The sequence below is a fragment of the Syngnathus floridae genome, chromosome 3 (genome assembly GCF_059516105.1).
Source record: "Syngnathus floridae isolate MCC-2025c chromosome 3, RoL_Sflo_1.0, whole genome shotgun sequence".
Classification (NCBI taxonomy): domain Eukaryota; kingdom Metazoa; phylum Chordata; class Actinopteri; order Syngnathiformes; family Syngnathidae; genus Syngnathus; species Syngnathus floridae.
Genome location: NC_142415.1, coordinates 6,897,135 through 6,910,362, shown reverse-complemented (window position 1 = coordinate 6,910,362; position 13,228 = coordinate 6,897,135). Strand labels below are relative to the sequence as shown.

The 13,228-nt window shown below is 39.3% G+C and overlaps 1 protein-coding gene across 2 annotated transcripts; it reads left to right on the top strand.

Annotated features, from left to right (window-relative positions):
• The first annotated feature begins 5,710 nt into the window (after positions 1 to 5,710).
• LOC148400245 (troponin T, fast skeletal muscle isoforms-like) lies at positions 5,711 to 13,018 on the top strand. 2 transcript variants are annotated; one of them, XM_088371622.1, is made up of 12 exons: positions 5,711 to 5,936; positions 7,689 to 7,706; positions 7,946 to 7,966; positions 8,528 to 8,546; positions 8,623 to 8,668; positions 10,378 to 10,494; positions 10,581 to 10,658; positions 10,934 to 11,047; positions 11,180 to 11,289; positions 11,401 to 11,491; positions 11,962 to 12,002; positions 12,754 to 13,018. In XM_088371622.1, exons 1-12 carry the CDS (start codon positions 5,726 to 5,728, stop codon positions 12,791 to 12,793), a joined length of 906 nt encoding a protein of 301 aa, XP_088227748.1. In that variant the 5' UTR covers positions 5,711 to 5,725; the 3' UTR covers positions 12,794 to 13,018. The 2 variants fall into 2 exon arrangements, with proteins under 2 accessions (XP_088227748.1, XP_088227749.1); XM_088371623.1 differs by lacking the exon at positions 7,946 to 7,966.
• The last annotated feature ends 210 nt before the right edge of the window (positions 13,019 to 13,228 follow it).

Sequence of the window (13,228 nt, the reverse complement as noted above, 5' to 3'; positions counted from 1 at the left end):
TTCATGGGCTTAATTTGATTTGACTGCAACAATGCAACAATGCGTCATGCTGCCATAAATGTGTGTGAAAACAATGTGGGCATCTACAATGAGCTTAGCACCTCTGCTGGCATTCTAGTATGTAACAGAATGATATATTCTTACTTGATGGATATTCAGTAGAATGTCCGACATACTGTTGCAACCATATTTCAACTGGCTGTGCCAAAGAGATTTGTGACTTTTCTAAATCCAACAGAAAACCCTTGGACACCTTCTTTGACAAATACACTAAAGAAGCAGCTAATGGAGAGAAAAGTGTTGAAACAATATGTAAGTCTGAGTTGATGATGATGAAATGATCCTTGCAAGGGTGGCTCCAGTGATGATCCTCTTGGAATGAAGAGTCTGCTGTGTTTGTTCCTCCTTTTTGAAAAAGAATCCCACCTATAAAAGCAGGCTGCAGGTACATGTAAAGATGCTTCAACTATTCTGTATGAGAAAGCAACACAAGTGGTTGTGATACTTCCATTTCAACTTTTTGTTGCTGTTCTTGTTCTGATTTTACCATTTCTGACTGGGATGCCAGACTGATTGACGAATTGATTTATGAAGTGGCTGACAAACACGCAGTGACAACCACACACACACACACACACACACACACACACACGCACAGGCACACACGCGCACGCACGCACCCACGCACACTGTCTCCCTCCATTGTCTGGATGCCAAGCTGATGTGTAACTCCCCCCTCCCTCCTCTCAGCCTTCCATCACTGTAAATTTAGCAACTGAAGCTTCTCAGCTGCTCCTTTCCAAAACCCGAGCCCTCGTCTCCCATCCACAGTATTTCATCCATCTCCTTCTCTGGGGTCATGGCTGGCCCCCTCCCCACATTTCCCACTCACAAACATATTCTACACCCACACCTCACTCTCATCCCACAGCCAATAAGGGCCAGATGAGCTCAAGTATCACTGTAACACAAGGACATATTCTCTGAGCAGAGGCTGTAGATTGTGCACACCTTCATCTTGGTCGTCACAGGAGCTTCTCTTCCGCTCTGAGGTAAGCACTGGGCACACGGGCAAATTCACTTTCAAATTAAATATACCGTTGCTTGAATTAGTTTTTTACTGCATATACAGAGAACATTCAGCAGGGCAATCTGAGCCATGTGATTCTGGACTGTCGGAATATATCATCAAGTGGGATATCTTTAAGATTCTGGAGAGTTCTAATCTTCATTGCTGAACATTTTAACCATGTGGGAATATTTTTTTAAAATTCAGTTTTCATTACTCTTGAGTGATGGGCTAGTAATGTGTGTCATTTTCAGTAAAATTTAAAACCTTATTCCTTCACGGACTCTACTCGATGATTGTGATTAATCTATTTCATGTAGACATTAATAGGCAGTTTTTATTGCTGTGAATTGATATCACCCAAGAAAATTAAGAAGTAGATACTAATCAACTACTACAACGATTACTAATCAATGAATAATAAAAAACTGACAATATTAATGATAGTGAAGTTGGCCCAGTCAGTTGAAGCTTAAGTAAGATGATATAATTAGTGATGTGATCTAATTTCTTGATATTAATTTGAATTACACTTATTACAGTTAAACGATTTTTTTTTTTCTGTTGAAGTATCAAAGTTCAAAGTTCACATTCTTCAATTCCAAATGACAGTTCTATAATTATACTGTACGGCATTTCTTAAGTTTTTGTCAAGGGGTGAAACGGACCCTCAGCTATGCGGGCACTTGTACCTGAACATCTGCAAATGATGTCTATGTGTGTTCACAGATTTAGCAACAGGTCTCAGGTTTTGCACAAGCAGACTGGAAAGTGATTTATATTTCATTGAAGTACTAAAATGCGTGCATATTTATCACATGCACCTATGCAGTATCACGAGTTGAATCCTGCTCATCTCACTTGTCAGTGTAACGAACTTTAATCTGATATGGATGCCGGGCTTGGGAAGCCGGCTGTCACTTTGGTGATATATGGCATTTAGATGCAGTAATAATAAACTAAGTCCTGTTGGCTGGTAGGGGCTTTGCCCCTCCCCTGTGTCAGACTGATGTATCGGCCTATAAATACATTTCAGATCTGCAATCAGTTTGACCAGGGATGGGTGTCTCCCTGGGCTCATCTGTTCCATTGCAGTTTTAGATTCAGAAAGACTCAGAAATACTCCTCAGCACTGAGTGTTCACATACTAAAGAAATGAAGTGGCCATCCACTAAATATACAGAGTGCTGATGTGTAGGTATGTACTGCCTGAATACTGAACACAACGGAGACACGGCTGTCAGCTGTGAGTCGATCAAAGTTTTCGTTTGTTGGAAGTTGATGCTGATTGGCTGCTGGACTACAGAGGCTCCTCCCTCTGGTCCAAGCCTGAGGATTAAAGCAACTATTTGGACTGTGCTCTTCAGCTGATGGGTAGAAATATGATCCTTAACTAATCCTTTAAGTCCTCTGCACCTGTGCCCACCGCTAAGTGTGAAGGTGTCATCCACCGAGACTTTTTATACATCAAATATGATACAGTTGCGTACAGTATACAGAAACCCTGTCATTTCAGCTTCAATTGAGCTCTTCCCCTCTCACTTCTGCTTTACTTGAATAGCAATGTGTTGCAAGTGGTGTTTAGCGTCAACACACACTGTTGGAACACACTTTATCATAGAATTGCTTGTGTCGGGGATTTTCAGCATTTCTGCATCAATCAGTCATTCAGTTTTCTTCGTTACTCTTGCCATTAACCTCTTAAAATAGCTAACCTAATTAACAGTTGATTTGTAATTTTCAACGTACACACATCATTGTAGTTCTGACACGGCATCCTTTTCTGTTTTGTTGTTACAATGATACAGTAAAATATTCAGTTATTTATATATTTATGTTTATGTCCTAAATGTGGATTTTGTGATTGTGTTTTTTTAACAAGAGACAAATTTCTTGCGCGTTCTAACCTATTTGGCCAACAACAATAATTCTGATTCTAATTATGTGATTCTGAACAATGGAACGTTAAACTGCTTGACATTTGATTTGATGTTATTTTTACACCTTTTCATCAAAACAATGCAAAAGTTTAAATACAGAAATAAATGGCAAAGTGACGCAGAGGCAGCTATTTCAACACCGTGGTCTCATGAGGCTCTTTGTCTTTGCCCTCAGCTGCAAGGTCTGCCGTCACCATGTCCGACACTGAGGAAGTGTAAGTGCATCACACATTGTCAGTCACTAAACACCCTGTGTTCACACGTTAACTGATGATTTTCAACTTGAGGATGAAATGACGGATTGTAAATTCATGTTAAGTTGATTTCTGACTTGTGTTCATATTTCAGGGATCAGTATGAGGGTAAGTAACCATTCAGGAATGTTTGGGTTTTCAAGCATCCACAACAGTTTTAGCTGTTGCAGTGTCCAGATCAGGCATGAAAGTGTTCTATGACATTGATAAAATAATTTTCCTTGTTGTTGCCTTGTTGAAGAATGTTCCCTTGTCTATTCCTGTCCTAGAATAAAATGTTGGCAATAATGTGCATGATGGAAATGCACCGATAGAAGTAGATTGATCTGCAATATTGTCAAATGCTAAAGTACAAATTGCAACACATACTGTACCTCCATGTAATGTAAGAAAGTCAAAGGGCTCTATTTTTGGAGAGACTGAATCTGCAATGACGCACAAATGCCGGTGAATTTTTGGGCCAGTGCAAGACTTGTGCGGGTTTGCCAATTTGACAGACCAGTCTCTGCCAAAATTGGTGGACTGTCTACCATGTTGAAATTGTCGTGTGTGACTCACGCAACAAGGGAATGAGAGGAGTTGCTTCGATGATTGAAGTTGCTTGTGACCACTCCCACAGCAGCGCAGATCTCCATCCCTCAGATCTACCGGCTTGCATTCATCGGCGAAATTACTAACACTTGGTCTAAACCACCTCCGTGCAGTTATGCCTCTCACGTTGCAGGATTTATGCCATTCCCAAAAGTAGAGCCCAGTGTGTCAAGGGTGTTTATAACAGATTATGTGGTAGAGTATACAGTACAGTTAAAATGATGTTAACAGATTTTTTTTTTCTTCCCCATCCATGCTATCTTTTCAAAACTGAAGACGAGGAAGGTAAACATGTAAACCAGTTCTGAGCTGTGAAGACCTGTCTCCACTAATTTGTTAGCTTCTGGGTTCCATGCTTAAGTTGAAGTGTTTGGCAAAGACAGCTGGTGTTTAGTATTACAAAACATATTGTCACTTATCTACTCATTGGTTTGGTATACTTTATTTTCCAGGAACAAAGTCTAGAATAAGTGAATGTAAAATGTTCAAAAAAAGATCAAATTGTATTGTAAACACTACCATTCAGTCACATTCCAAACAGTTGCTATTATTATTTGTGTGTGAAGGTGAAGGCCTTCATTATTATTATTATTATTATTATTATTATTATTATTATTATTATTATTATTATTATCATCATTATTATTATTATTATTATTATTACTAGTAGTAGTAGTAGTAGTAGTAGTAGTAGTTATTTTTTGTATGAAGAGCAACAATATATATCAAGGTACTAAGTTCTATTTAGTATGTGTCTATTTATGTGTCTGTAAAAAAAAGAAAATTGAAGAGTTAACTAACACACAGCTGACAGTCAAACAGTTCAAGTTAAGGGTGTATTGCTGACTTCAGAGTGTTTTCAATTACATGGTTAAGCAAAAAAATGGGATTGAGCTTTTAGGCTCACTACATTTATTTTCTTGCCATGTGATTAGTGCAAATTGTCATTGAGGTCTTTCACACAACTGCCATGGAAGTGGAAAACTATAACAATTATAAAACTAGATAGATCGATAGATAGATAGATAGATAGATAGATAGATAGATAGATAGATAGATAGATAGATAGATAGATAGATAGATAGATAGATAGATAGATAGATAGATAGATAGATAGATAGATAGATAGATAGATAGATAGATAGATAGATAGATAGATAGTAAAAATCTTAAACACTGAGCCGTGAAGAGAAACCAGCTGATATAGGGTCCATTATACCTGCAAGCGTAATAAGGAAAAATGCTTTTATTATATGATTAAGGCGGCTCGGTGGGGCACTGGGTAGCACGTCCGCCTCACAGTTAGGAGGGTGCGGGTTCGATTCCACCTCCGGCCCTCCCTGTGTGGAGTTTGCATGTTCTCCCCGGGCCCGCGTGGGTTTTCTCCGGGCACTCCGGTTTCCTCCCACATTCCAAAAACATGCATGGTAGGCCGATTGAAGACTCCAAATTGTCCCTAGGTGTGAGTGTGAGTGCGATTGGTTGTCTGTCTCTGTGTGCCCTGCGATTGGCTGGCAACCAGTTCAGGGTGTCCCCCGCCTACTGCCCGATGACGGCTGGGATAGGCTCCAGCACGCCCGCGACCCCCGTGGGGACTAAGCGGTTCAGACAATGGATGGATGGATATATGATTAAATGTTGATGGTAAATAGCTTTATTTAAAAAAATATTTCAGTTACTGTAGTTTTCCATTTCATCAAGTTCTCCATGGCTTCTGCGTGAATAGTCAAATGACTCCCATCATCATTCTTCATCACTATCGTCATCATCTGTTTTTCTCTTTGTTTTCCAGCAGCGCCGTCCCTCGCTCACCAATTCATCTTCTGTGTAACTAAAGCAATCTCTCACTTCTGTTTTTTAATGGCTCTGTCATGTCTGTGGTCTTCATTAATGGCCTCCTCCGACACCCTCTCCTTGGCGGTTTGGTGCATGCCGTAGCCCAGGAGGAGCTAGTAGAAGTAGAAGTAGCCCCTGAGGCGGAGGCCCAGGTAGAAGCAGAGCCAGAGGTAGAGCCTGAACCTGAGGTAGAGCCTGAACCAGAGCCTGAACCAGAGCCACAGGCGGTGGTTCGTGAGGAGGAAGGTACGTGCCGTGGGCAGTCTGTTCTCCCTTCTCCCGCTACCCTCTCAGCTCTCTGCCCTCCAGGGCAGTCGGTACTGCAAAACATAGTCAGCTTCACTCGCCAATCAACTGTACTGCCAAATAAATGGGTTAGTGTATGTTACTGAAATTTGACCTTTGGCATAAAGTGTATGCTGTCAAACTGTGCAACCTGAAGCTCTTTATAGGGCATGGAAATACATTTTGGAACGCAAACTACGAATAAGGCAAAACAGATGTCACCCGCATCGCTCAAAGCCAGAAGAAACTTCAGAATAGAAATGAAAGGAAAGAAAAATCTATATGTATCATTTCATTTTATTTTTAATAGCATTTTTTTAAATACCAAGGTAAAATAGAGTCTCTTTATGTCTACAGTACTGTACACTGATTTTCTGTAGTTGAAATATAGTATATCAGCTCTTTGCCCTATAAAGGGCTAAAAGAAAATGATTAAAAAAATCCTTTAGGTTTAGAAATTCACGAGCTGGATACTAAAATGATATCATGCTACATGATTCATGGCCTTCGCATTATAGAAGCATGCAGGCAAGCATTGTTGTGTTTTGTGACATCACAAACATGCATGTAAGAAACTGAAATTGATGATTTTGAATTTAAATTTTAGATTGGTTGGGGCATCATAAAACATGTATTGTTTTAGGGAATAACCTGATCACCAGAGGCTGTGTCCCGACACTAAAAAGGAGACTGATTTTGACAGATCAAAAATGGGATTATTTTTTAAAAGATGAAGCTGGTTCTCAATTAGCTATCTATAAATAAATGAAAATACTGAGCATGACAAGTGGTCCAAGTGGTCTTTTGTCATTGCGACTACAATATAAACCAGCCAAGACATCACATGTTAACTGAGGAGCATGTTCATGTTACAATACTGTGCTCCCAATTTCATTACTGCCTCACATTTTCTTTCTTAAAACTAAAGTGACACTTGAATATTTACTGCCAAAGTCCTCAAAGAAGACTTTTCAATGTGTGGGTAGACTCTGGCGAACAGGACTCTGTTGCACCTTGCACTTCAGTCTGGTTCTAATAAAGAACCCTAAAGTGCAGCACCATCAGTGTTAGATACATAATTAAACCAAAACATTCCGTTGTGTTTACTGCATTCGTGTGTAATGAAATGTGCATAAATTGTTAAGCGTGAGAAGAAGAAATTCAACTGCTTTTACATGATTAAACTGCCCCATCTCATCCGAGGTCTCAAATAAAATTGTACCTTATTGTGTTGAAAACATTTTCTTTTAATATAAATTGAAACTGAATTTTTGTTAAAGGCCATCACACCTTGGATGACATGTCATTTTATTCTGAAATCATGTAAAAGCTATTTGTTCAACCCTCATTACTCCATTGTTAGAATCGTACTCTTGTTGTGAGTAGATGAGAAGTGAAGCGAGCGTGGCAAACTGCAACATGATATTTACACTGGGGTGTTGGCATTAAATGCAATGGTTTGAAATCGGTGTTGTTCAAATCCTACTCTCTGTAAATTACATGGCAGGGAGTCGCTGCGTGATCTCAAGCTTTTGATGTGGCGCTCTCGAAACAAAACATAAATACATCATTATGCAGTGGCTCCTGTTGACAATGCAACACCCCAGTTTGGTAAATGGGCCTCAAAAGCCATGCATTGTATAGTGGCAGCAAGCAAGTCTGATAACTAATGAATTCTGTTCTGCCCTTGCTTTGGACGCTTGCTGCATGCAGACGACTATGAAGAGGAAGGTATGTTGGTCTAGATTCTCTGAATTTATTTGCTCTCTTTCTGTGCAAAAAGCTTTTTTGTTCATTTTTTTTTCATGCACCAACTTGGTTTCCAAAGAAAGGTGGAAGTGACTTAATCTCCTCATTAGCCAAACCTACTGAGGTGTTATTAAAGGAACATAATGAAGCAAAGATGCAGAGCCATGCTTAAACAACTCATCTCTGCCTCTTCTTTTTTTTGCATGAATGTGTCCCACCAGTGGAGGAGGGAGATCAAGATGGTACTTTGTATTTTCTGCTGAGTCGCTATTGCTTTGCTTGTTTCTGATTTGTTCCTGTGTTGGAATGGGGCTCCCTTTAAAGACAACTTTAAGATCATCTCCAACTTCAGTATTATAATGTAAACTCTCCCTGTTGGAATCGAGCTGTGTTTTTACCATGCACATCTATTAACAGTTATTCGACTCATTGGTTTCAAACGAGTGTCAAACTATTGAGGTAATTTGTGGTACGAGATTAACTGGTCATGTTTCCTATACACACTAATTGACCAAATTAACTCAATAAATCAGGTAATACTGCAGTATGAACTTGGGGTACTTAACAGGAATTTGACAACGATGTTGTGGAAAGTTTTTCTAAAATTAAAACTCACATCATTCAACTGTCGTCTGGAGTTGTGAAACCACTTGTGATGTAACACAGCTTGTCCACATGGATCCTCCCCCTGATTAACCAACATGTTGGACTTCATCTTCCTCCACATTTGAGCCTCTAACCATCTGATCTCTCTTGCCTCTCTCCCTGTTCTTTTTCTCATTCTTATGGTGCTGAATCTCCAGAAGAGAAGCCAAAGTTCAAGTGAGGAAGTTCTTGACTTTTGTGGACACATTGTGTTGTCGCCATGTGGCTTACTCATTGTGTTATTTTGTTATAGGCCAACTGCTCCAAAGATCCCAGATGGGGAAAAGGTTGACTTTGATGTAAGTTTACATTTATAATCAACATGTAGCTCAATGTCGCCATATTCAAGCTCTGATCACAATTTAAATAAGAGATTTTTCATCATGGTATTAATCACACAATGGTTAGACACTAGAGTTAATAACTGGCTGTTTTGCACTCGGGGTGCCCTTCAAGTAGTTTGTGCAGTTATGCAAGGTCGTATATTACACATGTAAAGAATTGTGTAAATAAACACAAATAAATAAATAGAGTATGTAGATCATTTAGGTTAATACCCCCAAATACCCCTATCCACAATTGCACCCAGTCACCCAGTCCCAATACCCACACTATAAGATACACTTGAAGAACACATAATATTCAAAAACATAGGCTACAAGCGTGCGAAAACTAGAGAATTGGTACACTGCCTGTTATGTCGTTAATTTGCACCACTTATCCGGGTCATCAAACAGCTGCTTAAAACGATATTAAAACTGCTGCAAGCAACTATTTTGAGGAGCATAAAAAAAATAAACCTGAAGGAGGCGCCAGAGTTCATTCAATCAGTAATTTTGATGCTATTTGTTTGTTTAGGATTATGAGAAAACAAAATGATCAATCTTTTTGCATTTGTCAAGTTTATTTATACAGCACTAAATCACAGACAAGTCTCAAAGGGCTTCACATGTGCAAAAATTAAGAATTATTCTCAACATCCCCTGATCTTAAACTCCCAGGAGTGCAAGGAAAAACTAAAAAAAAAAAAAAAAAAATAACTACTAGGGGAAAAGACGAGAAACCTTGAGAGGAGACCACAGATGGGAGGATCCCCATTCCAGGATGACCAGGCTGCAATGTATGCAGAGAGGGCACATAGAACACATAATGTAAAACAATCTAAAGAAAAAGTGGATGTTCATATTCAAAGTGAAGAGCTACAGGAAGGTGCCCTCACATGTATCATTAATTAGTACCAATTACTAGGGCTGTCAAAAACAATCTTTTTAGAATTGACTATTCGATCGATTACTCAGTCGATTACTCGGGTAATCGGCCTACACCCAGTTTTGATGCAAAAATTCTGATCGATAATAGCCAAATAAGCAGATCTTTTTCATTAGCCCAAATAATAATGATAATAATTTCGGCATGGCGGCATGGTGGAGCACCGGTTAGCACATCTGCCTCACAGTTAGGTGGGTGTGGATTCAATACCACATCCAGCCCTCCCTTTGTGGAGTTTGCATGTTCTCCCCGTGCCCACACAGATTTTCTCCGGGCACTCCGGTTTCCTCCCACATCCCAAAAAGCCGATTGAGCACTCCAAATTGTCCCTAAGGTGCGAGTGCGAGTGCGAGTGCGAGTGCGAGTGCGAATGGTTGTTCATCTCTGTGTTCCCTGCGATTGGCTGGCAACCGGTTCAGGGTGTCCCCCGCCTACTGCCCGATGACTGTTGGAATAGGCTCCAGCATGCCCACGACCCCTGTGGGGACAAGCGGTATAGAAAATGGATGGATGGTGTTTTAGTGTATTTTTTTGCCATTTCTCCAAAATGAAAATGAATCACCCCGCTCTAAAATCTTATGAATTAAATAAGTAAATAATTAAAACAACTATGTGAATTATATTGTTGTTTTAAAAATCATGCAAAAGTAAAACATAATAATGATAAATCATAAATGATTGTAGCCTGGTTTGCAATCATGTTTTGTACTGATGATCATGTTTGGTTCGTTTCACACAGGACATCCAGAAGAAACGTCAAAACAAAGACCTAGTTGAGCTCCAGTCGCTGATTGATGCTCACTTTGAGTGCAGAAAGAAGGAGGAAGAGGAGTTAATTGCACTCAAAGAAAGAATTGTGAGATGTCCCTCAAGAATATGGATTCAGCATTCCCTGTGACTTCGGCTCAGTGTGTAACTGTGTCTTTTGTTTGGTGTTTTCAGGAGAAGCGTCGAGCTGAACGGGCAGAGCAGCAAAGGATTCGAGCTGAGAAGGATAAGGAGCGCCAAGCTAGACGGGAGGTACAAAGCGGCTATCTCTGAACTTGCATGTGAAATATTGAACATATTGGTTCATGGGATGCATCACAAAAGTCATTACATCACATCCATTAATGGCATCACTGACATCACAGTTTGTCTAAGGTCGCATTAGCCGCTACGATTGATCTTACCACTAGAGAGCAGTAAAAACAGTTTCTTCTTGGAACAATAACACTGGAGGAGTATTTTTCCTGCTGCTTATAAGTGTGACTTCATTGATGATATTAATTGTATATATATTATGTATGTGACAGGCAGAGAGGATAAGAAAGGAGGAGGCCGATGCCCACAGGAAGGCTGAAGATGAAGCCAAGAAGAAGATTGCTCTCTCTAGCATGGGATCAGGCTTCACCAGCCACCTCCAGAGGGTATGGTTTATTATTCTTTATATTAAATCACTTATTTTTCCTGTCATCGCATCGCACATCTCTAATGTGCTGTCTTATAGTCATAATATTGCAAGTGAAGAATAATAACTGAGATTTTGTGTGATTTTACAGGTGGAAACAAAGAGAGGAAAGAAGCAGACTGAGAGGGAAAAGAAGAAGAAGATTCTGGCAGAGAGATGCCAACCTCTGGACATCGACGGTTTGAGTGACGACAAACTGAGGTAACGGGCTGAAGCCATCAAGTACAGTGCAATCATTGATTTGATCATAGTGATCGAGTTCCATTGCATTCAACTTTTTCAGACGTTGACTTGCTGGTTTGTGTTTATCAGGGAAACGGCAAGGGAGATGTGGGAGTGGTTGCACAGCCTGGAGGAGATTAAATATGACCACTTAGAGAAGCTCAAGAGACAGCGATATGAGGTCTGTGAAGGGCATTGATTAGGATTTTTTTTTTTTTTTTTTTTTTTTGCACCTCAAAATTCTCATCATTTTGTGAGTCAGCCATTATCAAGCAGTGTGAAAGAATTGTGCATTATTGGTATATGACAATGTGTCAATGCGTAGAGCTGGTTCAGTTTACCAGCAGTGGCTCATCTGCCTGAGACATTTTTTTCCCCATCACAGCCGCATGTTTCTGTGGTTCAAGAATCCCCGAATGACTTGATCGATTGAGCAATCATGTGATGACCAACACGCCTTACATTCCATGAATTGTAATCATTCAATCAATTGTTTATATCAATCTTGAATGGAGATCACACAATTTGGCATATAAGTAGTGACATAAATAGTAAGTGAAATGGGGTTGATTTTTAAAGTTGTTTTCGAATGTTAAATAATGATGAAATATAAATGTAAAGTGTTTATAATTCAATCATATTATCTTTCAGGTGATCTCTCTCAGAAATCGCATCGATGAGCTGCAAAAACAGTAAGTTTACTGAGATACTGCAAAAGGGCACTGTTGAAACTCCACAGGACTTTAAACAACAGCTTCAGAGTGAATTTGTTCAAATTAAGGGGAAGAGTATCAATGTTAATGCATAGATCACAGATTTAAGGGGTTTGCAATATTCCTGGACTTGCCTGAAAATTCTCACGTTGACATTAGTCGAAGTGTTAAAGTGACTACACTGTGGTTGCACTGGTTAGACATTCAAATGAACAGAAAATATTTAAGCCATGATGTCATAACATTGATTACTTTTTTTTTTTTTTAACGCCTGTATTATATTCTTTAGAATACCATCTCATAGTTGTTTTGATTAGTTTAAGGACAGTTAAACTTTAGATATTCACAGATTTGATAATTTCAGTCAAATGAATGAAGTGCAAAATGTACAACAATTTGACTGATCATTTTGTAAGCTTTACAATCATAAATGTCTTTGCAATAGTCAAGAATGATTCAAGGTTATTTAATTCTAAATATGAACGTTCCCTATTATTGATTAGTAGCTGCATCATGGCTGAAAAGTACTGAACATAACAATCCAGATATTCTGTAATATTCTTATTTTCTTCAATAATTATCGTGTTTTGTATAGGCCAATGAAGAGTTCAGGAAAATAAATAGCCTATTTTGTCTTGGTCATACTGTACACAGACAATTCACATGTGCCAGTTGGATTTGATAACATTTTCAGAGCTGACACTGTCTCTTGTGTGTGCGAACCTTGCAGTAGCAAGAAGGGAGCCGCCACACGTCGCCGCAGAAAGTGAGGAAGTAAGGTCTGCTTCAGTCAGGCCGGAGAGGTAACATCGTTGCCCACGCTGCGACCACCACAACCACGAAAAACTTGCAGTATGGACATCTTGCTGCCTCTGCTTAGTGAAACTGTTTTCTGGATGGATTTACCTCCACTCAATACATCAAACGTTCATCATTGTATTTGTATAAAGATGGTGTGACTGTCCAGAAAAATAAATGCTGCATCTGAAATAATACACTAAGTTTCATTGTTTGATTAATTCATTTTACAAATCAGACAATATAATTCCAATATTTGTTACTTTGCCAACGTTAATTTGTGATTTAGCCATTTCAGACCAAAGATTGTGCTGTGTTTAAAGGTCACGTTTAAACGTAAACAAATGAGTGTTTAACATAGATTATTTGAATTTAATCTGCTCCTCATACAGGGCAAACAATGTATG

Bases quoted from the DNA above. Each gene is read 5' to 3' on its own strand.
- LOC148400245 (XM_088371622.1), top strand. From the start codon at position 5,726: ATGTCTGTGGTCTTCATTAATGGCCTCCTCCGACACCCTCTCCTTGGC. The intron at 8,669-10,377 runs GTAAGTTTACAT...CGTTTCACACAG, and splicing joins GGGAAAAGGTTGACTTTGAT to GACATCCAGAAGAAACGTCA. The intron at 11,048-11,179 runs GTATGGTTTATT...GTGATTTTACAG, and splicing joins TCACCAGCCACCTCCAGAGG to GTGGAAACAAAGAGAGGAAA.